The sequence below is a fragment of the Ictidomys tridecemlineatus genome, chromosome 5 (assembly GCF_052094955.1).
Source record: "Ictidomys tridecemlineatus isolate mIctTri1 chromosome 5, mIctTri1.hap1, whole genome shotgun sequence".
Classification (NCBI taxonomy): Eukaryota; Metazoa; Chordata; class Mammalia; order Rodentia; family Sciuridae; genus Ictidomys; species Ictidomys tridecemlineatus.
In genome coordinates this window covers 90,895,170-90,918,261 of record NC_135481.1, presented here as the reverse complement: position 1 = coordinate 90,918,261, position 23,092 = coordinate 90,895,170, and the positions used below count along the sequence as shown (strand labels likewise).

The window sequence follows — 23,092 nt, the reverse complement described above, 5'->3', positions numbered from 1 at the left end:
CCTTTGGGACAGGCACCCAGCTAAAAGTGGAACTACGTAAGTATGAGATTCCAAAATAACTACAAAATGTGTTCTACTAATGGTAAACAGGAGAACAGGATATGTCACCTTTGTCCTTATGTCTTATTTTTAATTAGCTGTAATCTAGTGCAGAAGCATTAAGAATAGTGACCCCAAGATAAATTAGTGAAATTTATGACTAATTTATGACTGTAGGGCATATTTCCTTTGGGGTAGAATTTAGCAAAATTTAGCAACCATTTGAGAATTGAGGCTGACAGAAGCTCTGTCTCACATCAGAGTTTTTAACACTAGTATTGAGCTACATGGAGTCCAATAGAGGAAAGAAACTAGGAGAGCAGAAAATTGCATGGCCACCATCTAATAGACCCTTTCTACTTCCACTGCCACTGATTCCCAGGAACACTCAGGGAGAAGACTCTTTTTATCCATGCCCTAAGTAAGCCAGACCATATTCACTCGGGAAACAAAGCATCCTCTTCACTAAACATTGTCCAAGAAGAGACAGTGAAGTGCAGAAACAGAACCTCAGGACTTCACCACAGGCATTTGGCCCCAACTGACTTTGTGATATTGAACAAGTCATTCCCCTCTATGCACCTCAGACTCCAGTAGAAGAGGTTGAAACACTCAAAACTGTGTGTATAGCATGTGGCTATGAGGCTAGATGCATGACCTACAGTATTATTTCTCTTCAAACAACTCTATAAGATAAGGAGCAATATCTTATTTTACAGAAGAAACTGAGGTGTCTCAGAGAAGTTATTATTGTCCAAGATTCCATGGCTATCAGGTAGAAAGGGCTAAATTCAAACCTGGGTCTATCTGTATGATCTCAAAGCCCTTTATTTTCTATTATAGGATGACACAAGCTCTTTGCCAGGGTTTATCTAGAAATGAGAGATGAGCCGAGCCAGGTGCAATGGCACATGCCTGTAATCCCAGCAGCTTGGGAGGCTGAGGCAGGAGGATAGCAAATTCAAAACCAGCCTCAGCAATTTAGCAAGGCCCTAATAAGCAACTTAGTGGGACCCTGTCTCAAAGTAAAAAATAAAAATGGCTGGGGATGTGGCTCAGTTGATAAGCCCTCCTGAGTTTAATCCCCAATATCAAAAAAAGAAAAAAGAAATGAGAGGCCAGTCACAGTGAGTAAGGACATAGAATTTATCTTTTCCTTTCTTAGATAGTGCCATGAGGTAAAGATGGAATTTCAGGAAATCTTTATGTGGATGCTTCAAATGTCTGAAGGATTCTCTTCCCCTCCGAATGAAGGATAGAGCTGCTGTGAGCATTTACCCAGAAGGGAGAGGAGAGGAAATGATGGCAGTCACTCCCATGTCCTAACTGTCCCTTTCTCCTGAAGTTCCTTGTACATTCCCCAGGCAGACCAGCCATCAATGCAACAGATTGCAAGTACCTGACCCACTAGTGAGTTACAGAAAAAAACAATGTGGAGACACTTGGGACACTGCTGCATCAGAGAACTCCAGCTCTGAGAAGAGCTTAAGATTCATCTAAATTCAGCACTCTTTATTTTCCCAATATGGAAATTAAGACCCAGAGGGGTTGGTTGAATTGCCCAAAATTATAAAGTCAAGGAGAACTAGGGCTGGGACTAGAACCTGGGAAGTCTGGTCCTGGGGCCATATTCTGTAACTACTGTTCGATGGTGTAAATAAGTAGGTGTAAGACCTGTTCATGGGTTTCACTAGGAGTGTAAGAATGTGTTCTTATTAGCTCTTTTCACTCGAACCTTACTATGGGCTTCCTGGACCTGCTCCTCAGACATGTTATACAAATGGAAGGTGAAGAAAATGGCCCATTTTGACACAGGATAAATCACTGTGGGAAATACTGGAGGCTACAAATTTATCTTTGGGACAGGAACAAGACTATTAGTTGGTGCAAGTAAGTCCTATAAAATAACCTGACTTATGTTATAGTTAAGGAACATTCATTTTTATTTTATTTTTTCTTTTTTGTGTGTGTGTGGGGGGGTTGGGGGGACATGGCTTTGCTATTTAAGTAAGAAGAAATGATGGTAATAATAATAATGTCACATTATACAATGTCCATGAACATTCCTGCAAGAAACATGTAACAAACAATAGGTGTGAATAGACAAAACTCTCTGGGCCCATCTAGAACTGAAACTGTAATTATGACTTTTCAACCTGAATATTAATAACATGTTTTATATAACTCACTGTTTGCAAAGCAGAATCTCCTGTTGGGTTCTGATGTATTTCTTGTCATCTTCCAGGAGTCTTAGAAATGAAGCTAAATAGTAAAAATGTATGTCTCCTACCACTTTTGTTTATGCACACAGACACAGGAGCATACTTATTAACAAAATTGAGTGTGAACATAGGATTCCCAGGCGGTGGCCCAGCTACGGGTGCCATTATGTATAGAGTTATGTCAGAGTGTGAACACAGGCTTTCAGCAGCTCAAGTTTGGAACTGGCACACAACTTTTGATCAGCCCAAGTAAGTTGGAACTCCAGAAATTTGTAGCCCCCAATATTAGGTTTACTTTTATATATTTCTATTTATAGCTGCTACTCTGGTCTGTGATAGATTATTATGATTATTATTTTGTTATTAATCACAACAATGCTACTAACTTGGGGTGCACATTTTCTGCTATAGTATTCTTTTGACCCTTTAGGGAGAATTGCTATCAAGATACTGGGAGAAAAATGCTTGTTTCCAGTCAAGTTTTCTAATTTGTTCATTTGGTTCCCACCTCTCTGCTGAGGGTCAACATGAGTCTCACAATGTTTTGGCTTTTATTCTGCCTCCTTATTATCTCTCTTAGAAATGCTTCCTTGGTTTTTCCTTGCCTAAGCAGTTGGATTTTGCAGTTCACATTTACCCAGAATATACTTAGCTTTTAACCTCTCCCAAAAATGGCCTCCTTGTCTCAATAATTATGCACAGTAAAGTTAGTTCAAGTCAGTAAATAATTATTGAGTATCATCAACAAGCCAGAGACCATAGCTGGTTTAAAAAGAAAGAAACAAAGAAGAAAAAAAAGTCTAAGATCTGGCCTCGGATCTCAGGAACTTCCAGTCTTATCAGAAAAAACAAAACACTCTTAATAACAAGTCTAATAACAATTTATATGTGCTTGTGCTGAGATGGGGTTGGAAGGGCAGAGAGACAGGACAGGGTGGCAGAGGACACTCCAAATTCCTTGGCAGAGAACCCCGTGATTCCACCCTTCCCGCCCGCCTCACCCCCATCATGTTTCTGGGAAAGGATTTGAATCTGTTCTGTACTGAGATGTCTGACTTTCTTGAGGACAAAAGGCCTGACTGGCGGTTAGCATCCTTGAGTGAGATGAGGACAGAAAGAAGAGTGAGTCAGGTGTGAGTCACCCAGGACTTTTGCTCAGCCCCAGAGAAGGCGCAGTGACTGAGTCAGGCCCAGGCGTGTTTTTAGCATGTGCCCCGGTGCAGTGGGTTGTCAGTTCTCTTGTTCCTACTCTTCCTGACAGAGTGAAAAAATGCATTTTTGCATATGTCCCCAAGAAAATGGGACCTGCTTCTCAATCATGGCAGCTGAAGTGGGAAAATGCCCGCCTGCTCCCTGGTATCTTTAGAAATACTTACACCCACCAGGACCATGTAGGAGGCAGTGTGTTTCACTAAGTTTTGTAAAGACTGCTTTTCTCAGAGGAGGAATAGCCAGAGGCAATGTTTGTTGGTGGCTGTGATACAGAAAATGAAGGCCATGGGTAGCCCTAGGGGCTGGTGCTGTTCACCTAGGGCAGGCTCCTTCAGGTCCTTATGCCACCCATTACGGGGAACACTTCAGGATCAGCCATTCTTGGGTTCAGCTTTTAGAGCTACTGTAAAGGGTGTGTGTCCCCCACTACAGGGCGGGCAAAAACAGGACCTTTTGTAATGCTTGTACTTGGTGTGTATCTGGAAACAACTCATTTTCAGAAGGGGAACCCAAGTGGTGGTTATAAGTAAGTAAGCCAGGATCTTCCTATACAAATGGCCCTCCACTCCACCCTTCCCTGGCCCTACTCTGGTGCTAGACAATTTCTTATCATATTTCCATGGGAGGGGGAAAAGGATATATCAATGCCACACCCAAGTTCTTAGCCAAACCTAGTTCCAAATCTTTGCCTACCTGTGGCTTCTCCTCCCTGACCCCTGCTCCTGGGCATCTCGGCTGACCACACTCTCATTCTCTATATAAGGCTTCCCCTGCCCTTCCCAGAGGCTGGGTTTCAAATTGAACTGTGAACCACAAAGTGAGAGCTAGGAGGGACTTGAGGGACTTCTTGCTCACATGGCAGGGGCAGCCTGAGGTCTAGGTTTACACCTCTGTGCAAGGCCAAGCGAGGGGCTGTGCAGAGCAGTGTTAGGTCCCCAGTCCCTCGCTTCCGCCCCAAGCGCAGGGGAACCACACAGCTCTTTGCTAATAATGTGACCCTCAAACCCTGTGTGAAATAACCTGAGAGCTGGTAGCACACAAGGACTGGGGACTGAGGGCTGAGTTTCCTTCTCAGCTCAGGTCTGCGGCCCAGGCTGTGATTTCCGTGAGCCTCAGTTTTTGCATCTCTGAAAGAGGCAGCATGAGTTCTATTTCCGCTCATCTTTCAAAAGTTTTATTGTTGTGAATTTCTTTTCTGTAGTCCCAGTTTTCATAGAAAATAAGTCCAGTCTGACTGGAAATAAAGGAATTGAAAGGTTTGGGGTGCCTTGGCCTATTTCCAGGTGGTAAAGAGGAAAGGATTAAAGTATAAATCTCAAGAAGGATCTGAATCCTGCCTGGAGTCTTGTGTCAGACAGGGTTATGCAGAACTCACACCCCTGGACCTCCCTGAGGAAGAGGGCTAAAATGGGAAACATCAGGAGCTGTGGAAAGGGAAGCATGAGAACAAGGAGGAGAGCTTAAGGTCAGGAAGTCAGAATGGCCTCAGCAAAATATCAAAAGAAACCCTGGCCCCCATTCTCCCAGTACCTTTAGAGGCCACTGAATCTATTCAACAACAGATAAATAGAGTCAGCCCCTCAGGGTGTCCATCCCAACAGACAGGGTGGTAGGGTTGGTACTGGAGTGTTGGATGCAGATATGGGCTTCTCTGCTGGTAGGAAAGTGGTGTTTTCTCAGGGTAACTGGGGCTGAGGTCTTCTCCAGTCCCCTCCTCTTGGCTCCCATCCCTGCCCGGGAGGCACAGGACTCAGGGCTCCAAGTTCAGCAGGGGAGGGTTTCCAACATCAGTGGGAGTGTGGCTAGTGCTTCCCAAGATGGCTGTCCCAACACCACTGGGTCAGTGGTAAAGGGAGGCCACAGGAGACAGGTTTTATCAAAGGCTTTCCTCACTGTGCGCATCAGGAGGAAACTACAAACTGACCTTTGGAAGAGGGACCAGCCTCATTGTGCATCCCTGTGAGTGTTCTAGAAATGCTGGGGGAAACTTTGAATTCAGACATATCATGGAAGTCAATGGCGGTAGTGAGGGAGTGGTGTGGACTGCTCCCTCATTAAAGGAGTTCTTTGTTGAAGAGGAGTGACCGTCAGTGAGTCGGGTCTAATGAGGGCTGGACTGAGGGTCTTGCTTTCAGAGGATAAGTACTCAAATTCTGAGAAAAGAGAACTCACTCTTGCTAGGTTTCTGAAATAGGATTTTTCTTCTTGGCAGCCAAGGGGTCTGTCCTGTCCCTCTTCCCTGCTGCCACCTCCCCTCAGCTCCATGAGATGTCTCCCCTAGATTAGAGCATCCCAGCCTGGATGCTAGGAACTCAGGGGTGCTGGAGTGGGTAGGAGCAGGAATGGGTCTCCTCTGTACGAAGCTCTGCTGGGAACCGTCATCTTGTGATGATCTACAGCTGAGGTGCCATTGATACACACTCTCCTTCTGAGTTCTCATCCCGTGCTGACATCCATCTGAATGATAAGTCATTTGTTGGTATGCCCACTTTCCAGATAAGGAAGCATGCTTAGGACAAGTAACTTGCCCAAGGTCACACAGCTAGGAATGACAGAGCCAGAGTTTGGCTCTCACCTCTTGGACTGTAGGCCTTCTTATTAACCGCACCCCTCATGCTGTCACAGTCCCTCTTACAAGCTCTGAAGGAAGACCCCACATCTTGAAGGCACGGTGGTCTTCCTTCAGAGAGTGCAGGGGCTTAGTCCACAGTTTGCCCAATGTGAACCTTCTGGTCATAGTGACCATGGATGGCACAGTGACTCAACATTTCTTAAGACATCAGAAAAGTCATACGTTGGATTGGCAAGATGCAGGTATGGAGGAAAGGGAAGTAGAGACTTAGGAGACTGTTTATTAGGTATCGATGCACAGGAGAAGAAATTTATTGTCAAAATCATGGAAAGGGCTGTTTAAAACCTCTGTTCCCTAAGAGGGAAGGTTATAAATGTGAAATGTGACAGGGGTCATGGGCAGCTGCCCAGGTGGCTGAGGGCATGTATTTGTACTGCGTTGTACCGTAGTGTAGACTCAAGTGGTCGGAAACTCACTTTTGGGAGTGGAATGAGACTCCAGGTGCATCCAAGTAAGTGCCTGACCTTAGGCCCTAGCCAAAGACTCCAAAAGTGCCTCCTCTGCTCTCTCAGGTGCTGAAGCAGTACCTCCTGAACTCATTTTTCGTTTTTCTTTATGAGGTTTGAAAGTTTTGAAATTTGAATTCCCAGCATCTGGCTTAATAGTTCATTTTCTAATGGAAATTGGCCTTTTCATCATTATAGAAACAGACTCTTTCATGGTTTCTAGATCTTTATCAGAAAGTAAACTGTGACTGATTATGTCAAAAGATTTATTTTTATTTTTCTTACCAGTTAATTTCACAAAAGGTAAAATTAAACTTCTCAAAGACATTGGGCATTGGATACATTCCATGCCCAATTGAGAGATACAGGAAGAATTTAAAACCTAAATAATGTCATTAAAAACAATAAAAAGTTTGAAAAATGAGACCATACAGAAATTAAAGGAGAAATGCAATAGTCCTAACAAGAGAAACCTTGCTTTCTAGCACAATTGCATTAAAGGTGAATTAAAATATTTTGAGGGTTTATGCATTCAACAAGTATTTATTGAGCGACTATTGTATCCCAAGTACAGTGTTAGATGCAGAAGAAGAAAGGAAAGTGGTAAGAGAAGCAGAAGGAAATGCACAGTCTCTACCTCCAGGATCTCACAGTATAAACCCAGTATCAATCAGGTGTAGTTGAGGTACTCACAAGTTGTGATGGGAATGCAAAGGAAGGCACATCTGACTTCCTATCATAAGTGCCTAGTACCTCTATGCACCCTCTACTGCACCATAAAATCTGGGAAGGCAGAACCCTCTCCTTCATTCTCATATCTCTGTAACTAGGCATGCACAATGCCTGGCATGAAGGTGTGGCTAACTTTTTTTTTTCTTTTTAATGCCTTCTGGTTAGGAGAATCTGGAAATGCTCAGGTAGAAGAGCAATTACTGCTTAAAATATAATGACTTTGACATTAGCAAATATTTTTCTGACAGAGAGAGTCATTAGACCTCCAAACAGGGAGATCACCCAAATGCTGATATAGCAAAGAGAGAAAGAAATAGGTTAATACAGGACCTTGTGGGAGGAAGCCCACTTCTCCAGGGAAAGCCTCCACTGTATTTTATCTGTTCATTTGTGTACTTTGTCAAAACTTCTTCCCTGCAATGGGTTGGTTCAGGATAGGTTTAGAAAGTCCCATCCTATTCCTCAGGAACCAGAGGCATACAGATTACAAGATCTGTGGTGGTTGGGAAGCAGCAAAAAAGAAGGAGGTATAGATGATGACAGATGCATGAAATCTGTCTCCACTTGAGAGACCACCCAGGAAGTAGGTATTCTAAGGAAACTTTAGTCCATCGGGACAAGAATTCTTTGAGATACACAGCTCCGAGGTACGTAGGAAGGTGAATGGAAGAAAGACCAAAAGTTCACATTTGGGAAAGGCTCTCAAGTTGCCCCTGTTCTTGTCAGGCAGTGAAGAGTTGGTGTGTCAGTCAGGAGCAGCTCTGCCTCTGATCTCCTGCTGACAGGGCGAGAACATTTGCTGCCCAGCTGCCTAGGTGTTCCACAACTGCCTAAATAAAATGAAGCTGCTTCATGATGATTAGAAAGAAATAATCAGCATCAATGAGGCCTCTAATTGTGGCCTCAGGAGTGGGTAGGAGAACAAACAGATTCTGAGCACAGAAAACCTAATGGATAAAATTAGACTAACATTTAGAAAGAATTTTAATTTCCTGGAGCTAGAGAAAGCACTTCTAAGGAATATATGTGTATAAACTTGCATAGTCCCATGGACGTTAATGAGTGCTTTAACAAAAAAAGAAAAAAAAGTGTTCTTGGGTCAAATAAGTTAGAAAAGCTCTGGATTTACTTATTGCAAGACTTTTCAGAGACTTTAGAACGCTAATATGCATTGTCAATCTTCAAGACCAAAATAGGAGCATAAAGCATATTCCAAACTTATTCAAGCTTAGAATCACTTTTTCCAGAGAAACTTACAAGGAATAGGTTCTGTGAAATTTTGATAAGTATTTGTCTGAGCCATTCTCAAACTTTGGGGGTTTTCCTCCATATGAATGTCAATTCTAATTTACAGATCTCCAGAGAAAGAGATTCTCAGGTCCCATAAGTAACTTCTCCCACAACCTTCCTAGGAAAACAGTCCACATTGTACATTTTATGTGAATATTCCTGTGGCAGTTTTAGTCTCTGTGCCCTCAAGGAATAATAGAAGCCACTTTCTGAAAGAAGAGCCCTTCCTAGGCCTGGGTTCCATCATTAAGCCTTGCCCAAGGTTTTCCATCTATTGCTGTTGCTATGCATTTTTTCCCTCATGATCCATTTCCCAATTAATCTCTGGCTCTTCACACTCTCCCAAGTTTCCTCCCTCACCTTCACTTGCAGAACTCAAAATGGGGCTCCTCTTCCAGGAAGGCCTGGCCAGTTCCAGACTGGCCAAGGAAAGGGCTGTGGAGCCATTACGCTGAAAAGTGAGGAATTCGACCCAATGGGCATGAGTTTTCCATCTGGTCAGAGAAGGGTTGACTTGAAAGAGACTGGGACACAGGGACAGGAAGCAAGTGTCCCAGCCAGGCCAGTCCTGCCTAAGTGAGAGAGTTCCTGTAAAGCATCCTCCTACTGTGCATTGTCAGGCAGCTACAGTAAGCTGATCTTTGGAGCAGGGACCAGGCTGGCTGTGCGCCCATGTGAGTATGACAGTGCCAATGACCAGGGCAAAAAGAACCGCTGACTTGTCCAAGAGAAAACAGGCAAATGATTTATAGCAAACCTGAGGATATATGAAGCCTTCATTTTCCATTTCTACAAGCTCTCTTGGTGACTTGAAATGTTCCCATTTCTCATATTAAAGTCAGAAGTGCCAAGAGCCAATTGAGTAAATGAAAATCGGAACAGAATAATTTACGGAAATATAAAAAGATTTCCAGATACTCGGTGCTTTGAAGCGAAGCTGATAATATCAGCACCAGATAATCTGAACATTCAGGAAATTAGCTTAGTGCCCTTGGGGGAAAGAGATGAGTTAATGGCAAACACAAATTCTCTTTTATTGCAGCAGGTGGCTAAACTCCCTGGGTTGGCTAATGAGCATGGTCAGGGATACCTGCTCAGAGAATCTTCCTCTCTGGAGGACAGTAGAGTCGTAAATCCTCACCCAGGGGTAAAAGTGGTCCAGGCCCCTATCTAGATGGCAGGTTCCACATGAGTAACAAGCATAGAAAGGATGACAGGGGAATTCTAGCTCTATCCTCACCAGCTGTATTTAATGCAGCCTCTACTCCCAACAGCAAAATGACAATAACCACATCACAATATGAAATAATACCCCACAGATAACAAAAAAGTAGTAGCTTTTCTGATATATTATTGTTATTATAACTTTTCTGATATATTATTGTTATTATAATACTAAGCTATACTTGGCTATACTAAGATTATTGTAAAGGACCAGCTCCCTTGGGAAACAGGAAAGTAAGAAATTAAGATGGGTCAAGCCTTGTACGATAGTTCTCTGAGACCCAGGGAGGATGGACGAGGGTGAGGGGTGGGGGTTCCAGCAGATTCACATCAGGAGAGTTATTCCAAAGATGTTACCCACAGTGGGAACACAGCAATGGCAGTCAATCTAATCTTTGGAGCAGGAACCAGACTGAGTACCCAGCCAAGTAAGTAGAGTGGGCAAGGGTTGAATAGACAATTATTTCTTCTTTGTCCAAGACACTGACTTGAGTCCAGGTATTCTCGTCTATAGTATTCCAAATGGTTCTTTCTACCCACCTCCAGGAAATTCTCCCACTAGCAGCCCTAAGTGCTTTGGAGACATTATCCTTAGACTGGGACCTTAAGAATTACATGGCAGATGATAAGTTCTGTTTCTGAACCTTCCACTAGAGGATCTAAGATATTGCTGCCCTGAATAGGGGATTTTGCTCCACTGAAATCTACTGAATTTGTGGAAATCACATGAACTCACAAACTCAGCTCAGGGTACCATTGCAGAATTGGGCAAGAAAAAATAACTTTACATACCAGAGACAAAAATCTCAAGACAAAATAGCAGAAGGCCTCACTCTTAGGAGTGTGATCCTCCTGTCCTCGGGGACATCAGTGCTTCTCCAATGAGTTTCTGTAATGGCATTGCCTGCAGTGTGAATACTGGAGGAATGACTGGTAAACTCATATTTGGGAAAGGGACCCAAGTGTCCATACTATCTGGTGAGTCATCTTAGGTTATGCTATTTGCAACCCCATGCACTAGTGTCATTAATTCGTTCCCCAGGGATATCCATTATTACCCTGGTGAGGCTAACTGTGGATATTGTAACTAATTGTCTTACAGAGGTCTGGGAAGGGGAAAGGCATCACTATCAATTTTGAATATCTATGTTTCTCTAGGTCAAACACATTAAAATTTGACTTTAATCATTCAGGATATTTTTAAATGCCTTCTAAGTAGCTATCACTCTATAAAATGTTACAGTGCATATGAAGCAGCGTAAGATAGATCTCTGACCTGTCCCCAAATAATATAAAGATTAGCCAAAGGGGCTGGGGCTGTAGCTCGGTGGAAGAGTGCTTGCCTAGCATGTGTGAGGCACTGGGTTTGAGCTTAAGCACTACATAAAAACAAACAAGCAAATAAAATAAAGGCATGATGTCCATCAACAACTACAAAATTTTTTTTAAAGGCTAGCCAAAAGTACAGAACTGTTGTATGTTTACCCTCTTAAAAACTGTTTTATTATTAACAATTAATGATGTCAATGGGCATAAGAGATCCAGATGAGTTAGGATCCTGGAAGAAAAGTCCAAGATAGTGGATGTTTTATGTGGTAAAAAAAAGATTTGTTGAGCCCTGAGGATAAGTTAACATTTGTATGGGCAGAAAGAGGAGAGAAGTGGGATTCTAGGTACAAGGAACAACAAGAAAAAAGATATGACCTTGGGAATGAACAAAGCACATGACTTTTGGTCTAAGTGAACACATCTGATGATCAAGTTGGATTGAGAGACAAGGCAAAGACTGTATTTTCTTAGACCACGGAGATAAGGAATACTAGAGCCTGCAATAGAATACAGAAATTAGGGCCAAGACCAGACACCAGTAATCTGAGAATTCAGTTTAGAAATGCAGACCAGATAGGAGGTGAGAAGGATCAGCTCTTTCCACGGATGGTCCATGGCCTAGGGACCTTCCCTCTCCTTCCTCCGTGGGCTCTGGAAAGAGAAACCTGAGGACTTTCTGTAAGGAAGCACCTGCCTCCTGGGGGCAGTTTGGCAAAGGCTCAGAGTTTCCATTATTCCTCAGAAGTCTGCCCACGCTGTTTCCTCTACAAAGCTTCAATGAGACACAGATCAGTGTCACTAACTTTCATTTCTTGGTTCCTAGTGCCTTACTGCAGAGCACAGATTTAGTGGTAAGGGAGCTTTCAATCACTGCTCTGCCCCCCAGGGATCTAAAGCACTAGAGCATTCAGACATGTGCTTCTGCAGTTAGTTTTGAATTATGATGACAGGTTAGGATCTAGAATAGATGAACTTCCACATTGAAAAATTGATTGTCTTGCTGAGGCTACCTTCTGACACTGTCAGTGGTAGAATGTGTTTCTCATGCTGGGGTGGAATAGGATGTCCCTCCCCACAGGGCTCTGGCAGGTGGATCCCTAATGACCTCCAAGTTAAAAGTGACCGTTTTTTATTTTCAGGAAAAAAAAAAGTAAGGTTGCACTAGAGGTACCTGAAGATGAAAGTAAAAAGATGATATATATATCAGTACCTCTAGTACAACATTTTTTGTCCCCAAAAGGGACAAACAAAGCTTCAGATGCCTGACCACAGAGCCCACCCCTGCTCTGCTGCTCCAGGGGTGGCCCCGCTCAGCAGGCTGCTCTCCTTGACTCAACACCCCAGGGTCATGCCAAGCACTAATTTCTCTGGTTTGGGATCCAGCAGAATATCTGCATCACCTAGGCCACCAAGGCTGGCTCAGCAAGCAGAGTGCAGCAGGAGTCTGAGAAACCTTATGTGCATAGGGAGGAGCTGTGGGATCCTAGAACCACACAGGCAGGAAATTCTAATCCCAGCCCTGCTGGAAACATTCTGGGTGGCCCCAACATGTTAATCCTCCTGGCAAACCTCTGCTTCCTCTTCTAAAGGCGGAGGTTGAAAAGAATAAACAATGAGAGTCTTACTAAAAACACAAAGTCCTCCTGAAAAAGCTGGTGTGAGTCCTTAGGGCCTTATATCTAGTTATCTAGCAAATAGGAGAGCCAGGGCTTGAATGTAGGTGTCCTAGTGTGGAGTCCATAGTATTATCAATGAGAGAGAAATCTCCTGGTGGTGTGATAGATTTTCCAGTTTAATGCCAACATATCCTAAGTCTCCATTTCCTGCCAATGCCCAACCTAAGTGGGGGAAAACACCTTAGGTTCCAAGAGGCATGGTTCGCTTTTCTGGGCATTTTTTTTTTTCCCTGTACTAGCTTTTGTCCTGCCAGAACAATGTTGTTGACTAGGCTTACTGAGGTTTTGAAGAAGTTCCTATTCAGTAGAAGAATGAGCAATTTCATTTTTGTTTCCTAGAATAGCAGAAAGGGCCTGGCCAGGGATTCACTGAAATCCTGACCAACTGCCCAAGATTCATAGTATGTGTTTGTCCCCAAAGTCCCAGTCCATTTCAAGCAGCTGGTTTCTCCCCCCAAAAAAAGCCTGAGAATGAGACTACCCAGCCCCAGAGAGCCTCGCTCTTGTTTATCACCTGCATCTGGGCTCTGGTATAGGTTGGAGCAAAGAAAGCAAAAGCATCTTCTAATCCCAGTCCTCTTGGCCCACAGCCATCAAGGACCCTGACCCAACTGTGTACCAGCTGAGAAACTCTAAATCCAGAAACACTGTCTGCCTATTCACCGATTTTGATTCTAACATCAACGTGTCATCACAATTTAATGAGGATTCTAAAATGTTTGTCTCCGGAAACACTGTGCTGGACATGAAGTCCATGGATTCCAAGAGCAACGGCGCCTTGGCCTGGAGCAACAAACCTAACTTCACTTGTACGAGTGCCTTCACCCAGAACTTCTCCTTCTCCAGCTCAGGTGAGTAACCTCCCCCTTGCCCTTACACACTTCATCTCCTTGCTTCCAGAGAAGCATGGTTCTACCCAAAGCTTAGGTTAATGATAGATGAAAGCTACTCTGATTGGTGCTCTCGGCTTCATCAATTGTCAGAAAATCTCCCATTTTCTTTTTACTAAGGAGCAGTCAGCCTCATCCTGAAGCCCATTTAAAGAAAAGGGCAATTAAGGGCAAAAAGAAGATGAGAGAGCAGGTGTAGAGGGTGGTGACCCAGCCTAGGTCTCACCTGCTCTGTGAGGTCTGGCCTCCCAGCCTTTGCTTAGGCACAGGACCATGCACCAGTGAAGGGTCTGCCCTGAGGAAGCTTCATTCCAATTAGGGAAGACCATCCCTCAGCAGAGGAAATCTGTATAATTTCAGATTGTAATGTGTACTTTAACTTAGACTTAAAGACAGAGTCACCTTAGGGTAAAGGGTTCTGAAAAAAATGCTACTGAGCTGGGTTAAAGAATAACAAGGTACCCACATGCCATGCCAGAGAGAGAACTCCATGGAGGCCTGAGACAGGACCATGCTGACAGCTGGGAAAAGCAGCAGAAAATGAGTTAGAAAATGTAAGCATGGACCAGAGAACAGAGCTTCAAGACCATGAGAGGATAGATAACTATTTTACTTATTGGGAAGCTATTGATTGGTTGTGACTGGGGGTGGGAGGGAGGGGTGACCCCTAAACTACTTTTTTAGAAGGTCAGTCTGATTGGTGTGTGGAGAATGGTCCAGAGTGAAAGAAGAAAGGAAGCAATAGCAGCAGAGAGAGATGACAGAGGCCTGGGCAGGGTGGTAGCACTTGGGTTTCAAGGATGAAACCACTTAGAGATGAGAAAGAAAATAGGGCATTGAGGAAGGTGGCTGGATTCAAAGCTGAGCAACTAAGTCAGTGAGAGAGAAAACAAAGAAACAAAGTTGGAATACAAGGATCAAAACTTTTTGGAACACATTTAAGTATCTATCGCCCTATTGTTCTTATCACTGTTTTGATCTCACTTCCCTGGTTAGACTCCACACTGCAGCCTGACCAAGGGCAAGCTCTATCTTAAGGTTTCCCTGTGGCCCATGTCATACAACCTGCACTTTGCACAGCCAGCATTTGCTGAGTCAGTGCAATGGTGCCCAGAAGCCAGGGTGTTTGGTCCTCAGGCCTCCTGCTGGGGAGGTGCCCTCGTGCAATAAGTTCCTTCCAGATCTCTCCCTAAGAAAGCATGGAAAGGCTATAGATACTCACGAGCCCAGCAACCAGGAGGTTTGGGATGGGAGAGTCAGCATGCTCTGGACTTTAAGAAAAACTCTTGTTTCTCCTTTTAGAGATTCCCTGTGATGCGAAGTTGGTAGAGAAAAGCTTTGAAACAGGTAAGAGAAAGGTCTATCCCGCTTGTCACAGCACTGGGGAGGCAACAAACCCACAATAACTCTGACTAGATAGGGTAGGGGCAGGGGGAATAGATCTGGGAATGAAGTCATGAGGAGCAGAATAGCAGCTATGACCTGCCTGGAGCTGCCTGGGGTCGGTCTTAAGTCCTCCTCAAAATGTCGAATTTTCTTTTCCATTCCAAGTACTTTGAGGATGAGTCTCCATTTTACTCATCCTAGGCCTCTGTATTACTTTCAACAGCTCCCATCAGGAGAACCAAAGAGAGCTGCTGGGTATTCAGCTGTGAACTTTCTGACTCCCTTAGGGATATCCCTGAATCAATCAGGTCATCCCAGGGACATATCCCCTCCCAAACCAGCAGAACTTACATGGTTTGTGGGCAGGAGTCCTGTCTCTCAAGGACCCCCACCAATCCTCACCCCCTGGCCCCACTTAAGTTGTTCCTCCTCAATCATCCCTCCTGTGGTTCAGCCACTTGTCTCACTAAAGGACCAGGACCCAAGGGATTATAGTGATAAATTCTGAGCACCTATTCTTACCCCATCCCCATCCCCATCCCCATCCCCACAAGGGCTCAGAAAGAAAACAAGGAGCAACCCCAGTAGGTGTTTTTGTTTTGTTTTAAACCTGGAGGAATGCACAAATATATTTACACAGTATATAAATATATTTACACAAGGAGCTCAAAAAATGAGGTGGATCCAGGAGCTGAAACTCACCCCCCCACCTGTCCCACCCGCTTTGGAAAAGCCGTTGGTGTCCTAAGGAGCTGTGCAGACCTCTGGTGCGTGTGTCTATAACGGCTGTGGTCTCTCTGTTTTACAGATATAAACCTAAACTTTCAAAACCTGTCAGTGATGGGGCTCCGCATCCTCCTCCTGAAAGTGGCTGGCTTTAACATACTCATGACGCTACGGCTGTGGTCCAACTGAGGTGAGGGGGCTTCCAAGCTGGGGGTGGGGGTGGGGTGCCTCCGGTAAGTCTCCAACTGTGAGAGAAAACCTCCCTGCAGGGAGATGCTTTTAAATTCTAACACTGGGACCATCTCACTCTTCCATTTCTTCCTGTCACAAATTCCTGTTAAAAAACAATGGCCTGAAACATTCCTATGACAAAACACTCATTTTGGCCTCCTCAGTTGAGCCAGTCTCCCTATGAGTCATGAAGAATAGTTGTTATATCCCCATTCTAGAAAACCAGGGGCAAGAAATATCAAGGCCCACACAACTACTGAGTGAAAGAATAGAGGGGCTCAGACCCCAATTCGCTTATACCACATGCCTTCTGTTGTCCCTCTTTCACTGTGTAACTAAAGGAGCCCCAATTCCTTTAAATGGTTCTCTCAGCTTCAGTGATGAGCCATCATTGAAGCCCACGGAACCATCTCTATCACATCCCTAACAGTACTGTTAAGCATCCAGCCTGACTTCTGATCTTCCTCATTCCAGGTCGGCAAGATTATAAGGACCTGAGCTCCCTCATCCTTCCTCCTCTTCCCTCTTCTCTCTTCTTCAAGCAAAGGGAATCTCCCACCTCCATGAAGAAGGCGGCTCCATTGCCTCTTTGGCCCCCACTGGCAAAGCCACCAACTGGATCTATCCAAATTTGTCATGAAGATTGCTAAAGAGCTGCCAAACGCTGCTGCCACCCCCTCCATTCCCAGACTGCTGCTTGTCACCATTCACAGCAAAAGTAGGGGCTGCTGCAGCCTCTCCTAGCTGTGGAGAATCCCTCCCCCTTCCCAGAGACTGCCTCTGATGGATCCCCCTGGGGTTTCTTAGACTTTAGTTCCTGGAGAATGTTCTCCAGTTTATATTTTTTAAACATTGTTCATAAAGAAGTACTTTATTATTCTTTTTCTCAAGATGTGGGGAAAATTAGCTCATTATCTAGGTCCTGCTATGCTGTGTATCTGAGGCACATTGTGTATTATTCTGCTACTCACAGCTTCATTAAAAATGATTTAGAAGAGCAGAGACTGTGCTCCTGTTTGATTGGGTTTGGTTGGGATCATTTTCAGTATGCTGTTAAGAGACAAACCAAGGCATGTGTCTACCATGCTATCCAGGAAGCCTAACTCAACAGGCTGCTTAAGTCAACTTCTCCTTAGAATAACCTCTAAAAAATTCCACTCAGCAAGCTGTTCTGGCCCCCAAGAAAACCCTCTTACAAGCTTGGGCCCTGCACTTCTGTTTTCTTGCCACACCACTGGGCAAAGCAGGAGGCCCACACACATAAATATTAGTGACCGGTAGCTGAAATTCGACAGACGAGGACCACACAGCAAATGTCTCCCAAATGCCACTGTTTCCTGCCCTCCAGGAACTTTTTTTTTTCTTTTTCTTTTTTTGCCTTTTCTCTCAGATCATTGAAACTGTGCATTGCCCACAAATTCATGGCTGAGGACTATTCACCATTGCCCTGCTCAGATCCCAGGCCCATGCCCAGACCTTGAGGTGCCCAGTCTTAGAACTGGGTTGGGAGGAAATGGTGACCCCAGCAGGAATTTCCATTTCCACCTTCTGGACATGAGAATAAGGAAAGGGGAGATGAGTTCCCTACTCAAGCCAAGGACTTGGCCAAGGAGAACAGATGTCTCAGGCTCCAACCTCAAGGATAAGAATAGGATTCCATGGAGCCCCATAGCACACTACTCCAGAGAACCTTTCCCCAGAGTTGGGGATGCTGATGGGAACACACCTCAGAGACCACTCAGCCATCCACCCAACAGCTACTCAACCAAGACCAAAGGGAAGTGCTCACTCATTCCAAGAATGAGAGGGTGTTCCTTCCTCAAATGGCTATATGGTTCACCTGGGTAGCTCTGTCCACACTAGCAGAAAATTCAGCTGCAATTCAGGTCTGCTTCTTTTCATAGGAATGGAATTTTAAGAGGTGACCTGGGGCATGAACTCCCCTCTGTGAACTTCAGGGTCATCCCCTATAAAATGTCAGGTAGGACCAGAGGTTACCTGAAGCTCCATGCATCTCTGATTCTGTAACCACCATAGAACTAAGAACCAGCATCCCTGGTTAGCCCTACTCAGGGTAGTAACAGAATCCCCAGTTCTTCCTAATCTGTCTCATCTCCAGCCTAAATAGAATCCCTTAAAGATTACTAAAGGGATTTACTCAGGAAATGTCATCATAGCAGGTCACTTTCACACTTGGGAGGATGGGTACTACTTTTCCCATGAGGGATTTGCCACCTGCAGGGTACTCCGGAGGCTTCTTGAGCCTTCCTTAAAACTGTCTCCTAGAGTGTCTGACACAATGCCAGAGATTCTATCACTGGGAATTTCTTTTAATTAAAGCATTCTCTTCCCCCTTATTAAATGAAAATGCCCCTGGGAGGGTTAGTAGAGCAAGCCTTTATCAACCTTTAAAAACTTAGGACAAATTAGTTCATCTTCCCTCCCCACCTCCCAAGTGGCAAATCACTTTGTTCTGCATTAAAAAAAAGATCCCAACAAAGAAAGGTGGTGGTTGGGGAGGCAGGTCCACTCTTGAGAGTTGGATCCCATTATTCTGTGGCTGAAGGGAACATGAGAGCTCTGGATAGGGATTAGAAGCCTGTCAGAGAGTGGAGGAGCCAAAGACAGAGGCCTCCTTGAAACATGGAGAAGGTGCAAGCTATAAAGAAGGCCTATGGGAGCCTATAGAGCCATGCCAGCTCACTGCCCTCAAATGGCAGGGCCCAGTAGTCACTGGAACCCTGGAGAACCCGAGGACCAACACAAGGTGATTCAGCAGAGGCTCCAAGCAGGCCATCTAGAAAGCAGGATGAACTCCAAAGCCTGAAAAGTTTCCATCTAAAATCCTTGGTCTCAGCAAGAACTTTCCCTCACATCTGAGGCTGTTAAGCCTAAAGCCAGCAAGGGCTGAGGTCAGAGAGGTAGATGAGGAGCAATCGATAAAGGGTCAGCATGTGTGGGGCATGAGCAGAAACTCCATCCACCTTTGACCACTCTGTTCTCATGTCAGGCTACAGGCACCACCTGGGATATCTAGGAGCATTGAAATGGCCTGTGGAGAGGCCCACAATAAGGGTTCCTGTACCCACCAGAAGGGTCAGCTCTGGGCCTAGTACAACCATTGCAGGGTCCCTCAGTATGGAGGGCCCAAATGTAAGAAGTGGGCATTGTTTAGCCTGAAGGGAAAAGGCAGCTGAGGAAAACTGGAGGCATGGTCAGAGCCCCAGGCCCTATGAGCCAGGGCCTTGGGCTACAGCTGCAGACTGACCAGCTTGAACCCAACCTCATGGAAACAAGGCTGACAACTCAGCAAAGAACATGTTATCAGGGCCAGCTACAGAAAGGATTTCTCTGGAAAGATGCCCCACTACCCCAAAGGTCAGCATTGGAGGCAGATAAATGGGCCCAAATGACCTCATGATGCAGGCCTAAGTCTATGGAGTGTTGTCTGCAACTTCCCTCAGAGATCTGCCCTCTTAGAGCAACTGGAGTCAAAGTCCAGTCAGGAAAAATGCAGGTTAAATAAGGTCTGCTTCAGGAGCATCCAGAGTCTTAAATTCCCACAGAGCGGCCCCCCTGCTATTACCTACTATTAGACAGGCAGCCACCCGAGTCTTAAAGGACTTTTGTGTGTGTCTCCTATAAACTTGAACTCCTCCAGGTCACATGTAAAACCCTAATATCACCTTATTAAGATTAAGTAACACCTTAGCAAAGAATTCCAGCAGACTTACAAAGCTTATGTCCAGCCCATCCTCCCCTTGTGATAGGAAGAGTGCCTTGGTAATGGTGTGTCCCCAGTGGTTAGCACTGTGCCTGGCACACAGTAAATGCCACCAAATAAACAAATGAATTATTAGCACCATTAGGCACTGGATAGGGAGCAGAATTTGAGGGTTGAGGAGTATAGGAGAAAGTGAGAATTCAGAGAGGAGGTGGCCAGGTAAACCACTGTTTCACAGTTTTACTGGGTGCCAAGAGTAACTCAACGAGACACATTAAAAAATTAAAAAATTTAAAAACCTGAGTGGTGGCCAAGGGCCAGGACAGCCCCAGCCAGGCTTTCATTCACCCAACAAAGCCTGGAGAAGTTACTCTGGGAAGCACACAGTTCTCTCAGGAGTCTGAGCTCCAGTCACATGTGACCACACTAAGGTCCAGGGCCCAATGTCACTTCACTGATCCACTTTAGCTTCTCCACATGACCCACCCTAAACCCAGTCTCCAGTCCACCTCCTTATGTAACATGGGGGAAGAAGGTAAAGTGAGCCACACTGAGACCCAGAGCCATCCTTCCTGCTAATAAACATACTGATTGCTGCAGGGGGTAGGGGGTTGGGAGGGCTTCAGGACAGCCAGTGCCTTCCCTCTGTGTAGAGGCCACTTGGGCAACAAGGCAGCCTACAGGCCTCCTCCACACAAACACACACATACATAGGGTTTCCTCTGAGCATCACACAGAAAACTGCATTTTGAAATTAATAAACAGGTCAGACATTGAGTCAGTAGCCAGAAGTAGAACAGGAAGTGGAAAAAGGCTCCCACTTCCCTCCAGGTGTTTGGGGCTGGGCAGCCCCCTCCCATTTCCATGACGTTTTTGTTGCTGACAGGGGCAAATAGGGCACCCTTTGAAGCCTGCCCACAGAAGCCACATCCTCTGGAAAGAAAAGTTAAAAATACAGAGTTAGAGATAACATCGCCCTAAGCCACGTGCCAAGAGGAGGCACGCTGGGCCGTTACACTACCCCCAACCACAGGTGCAATAAGAAAGCTACCAAACCACATTGGGCGGGGCTGGCAGGCCCCTCTGCTGACTAGCACCCACATCCACACCCCCGCAGCGGTGGGGGAGGTGCTGTCCCCCACTGCTGAGAAGCCTCCCTCACCCATCTCTGCCACCCCAAGATCAAACCTTTTCAGACACTTAGTCAAGGACAGACTTATAAAGTTTATGTCCAGCCCATCCTCCCCTGGGCAGGAGGGATATGAGGGGATACCTCTGACCACACTCACAACTGGGCTGGTTCTCTGAAGGGCATTTTCCCCCATTTCCCACCCTCGCTTGCCTCCATTCCAGGTTGAGACTGAAGTACAGGCGATGGTCCTGTGGACCTCTGCTCCTCAGGGACCAGGAGACCAGGACACTAACTACAAGAGAGGAGGCAAATAAGCTGAGACCAAAAAACACCAGGCTTTAGGTCTTGTTTTGTGGTAATGTCCCAAGCTACCCACCTGGGGGCAGCAGAGCTCCACCAAAAAGGCCTGTCATGCCCTTGCTCTGTTTATTCTAGGGAGGGAAAGTCCCCAAAGTTTAGGAAAACCTCTTTTCAAAGAAAAATAAGATGGCAGGTGACTTCTCTTGTTTCACAGGCCCCTACTTGGTGCCAGACAGTCACTGCACTGGGGCTCCAGGCCTGCATGATCCTATAGCCCTACAGAAGAGAGGAGTAGGGTCAGGCCCTCAGGCTGCAGGGGGCACTACCTGCCCAGGATATGAGACCAACTTGACTAAAGGCAGCCCAAAGAGAAGCTGGAGGTGCACTGCTGAGAGTTTGCAATCAGGATCAGGGAGCCTGGGCCAGCCCAGCATCCATGGTTTTCCTGGCCTCTTGCCCTGGAGAGGTCACTGACCACCTACAGCCTGCTTCCCAATGAGGTCCAACATTCTTTTCTAAGCTTTCTTTCACATAGTATACCTGCCATGTGCCAGACACTGCAGAAACTGTGCCAGACTCTGGGGATTCGGCCTCTGTACAAACAATGTGACTCCACACAGATAAAATTCAAAAGCAATTACTGGTGAAAAATACTGGAACATGGGTTACTTCTAGGGTAGAAGGACTGATTGGAAAAGGGCACGGAAGAACCTCTTGTGGCGGAGGTTCTACATCTATTTCTGGGTTATGAGCACGTGGGATGTACACATGGCAAAGAGACATAAAAGTAAGATTATGTGTATAAATTACATCTCAATAAAGTACTGTTCCTGTTCAATGCTTACACACTGAGTTCCTGAGCTCAAGGAGTTTTTGTCAGTGAGTACATGGGCATGAAGGAGAGGTGTCAACGGCTGCAATTTCATGTCTTTTGTTAATACAGTATGGGGGCAATCCTCAGGCAGGAATCAGGAGAGAACCAGCCCTTTATCTATAAGCTTTACAGTCCCTCACTAGCCTTCTCTCCCAGGGCTTTTAACTTTTCTGAGCCTCCGTTTTTCATTACTCAGATGGAGAGATGAATACCTGCCCACCTTCTTCTCGATGCTATTGAAGGGATTGAAAAAGATAATGGATTTGAAAATGCTTAATGAACTGAAATCCCAATGCAAATATAAAAGCAGTGATGCCTCAGAATGCGCAGAAAGATGAACCTCGATGAACTCAGATGCTCAGAAATATGAACTTGGACTTAAGAGTGCACCACCACACTGAGATGAAAGTGAGGCTGCTGCTTAACTAAGCCAGTGCCCAGGTGAACTCAGTGTTTACCATAGTGGATGGCTGCTGTCCTTGTGGCCCCAGGAGCTGCTCTTCATACCATCGTGTACATTTTGCCACTCCTCCACTCCTTCCAGCTTCTGGGGGAGCTTGATGGTGGGGAAATTACAAGCCAGAGGCACTGGTAAGGCTGTCTATGACCGAGTTCCTGACAAAAGCCAGCGCTCTTGGCAACACAGCACTCCAGGCCTCCCTAGCTCCTCAGCGTCATCCCCAGTCTTAATAACCTCCTCTCTTGACCCCTGAGGTATTTCCTGCTTTCAGAAGAACCCCACTTTCCCCACTGGCAGAAGAGTCTAAAAGCATGAAATCAGACCTCTGCAGTACCTTCCAGCAGCCAGGTTTTCTAGGCAGCCTCCTTTTCTCAGACCAGAATACCCTAAGCCTTCCAGGGGCATTCCCCCTGGAAGAGGAGCTCAGTGTCTTGAAACATGTTCCCATTCCAAAGTCTTCCGGAAATCCAACTGAGGAGCAGGACACAGGGAAAAGTGACAGTCTACCCTTCCTCTGAACCACCACATAAAATTTCACAGTAGCAAATATTAGAGGAAGAGCTATAA

At 45.4% G+C, this 23,092-nt stretch overlaps 1 protein-coding gene across 1 annotated transcript in view; it reads left to right on the top strand.

The window, feature by feature from the left end:
• The window catches only part of LOC101958822 (T cell receptor alpha chain MC.7.G5-like), a 265,877-nt gene extending 248,842 nt beyond the window's left edge, over nt 1-17,035 (top strand). The window contains exons 4-7 of the mRNA XM_078050353.1: nt 13,393-13,653; nt 14,995-15,039; nt 15,887-15,994; nt 16,510-17,035. Of these exons, the coding sequence (XP_077906479.1) occupies nt 13,393-13,653; nt 14,995-15,039; nt 15,887-15,993 (413 nt within the window). The 3' untranslated portion in view covers nt 15,994; nt 16,510-17,035. The remainder of the gene's footprint in view (nt 1-13,392; nt 13,654-14,994; nt 15,040-15,886; nt 15,995-16,509) is intronic.
• The last annotated feature ends 6,057 nt before the right edge of the window (nt 17,036-23,092 follow it).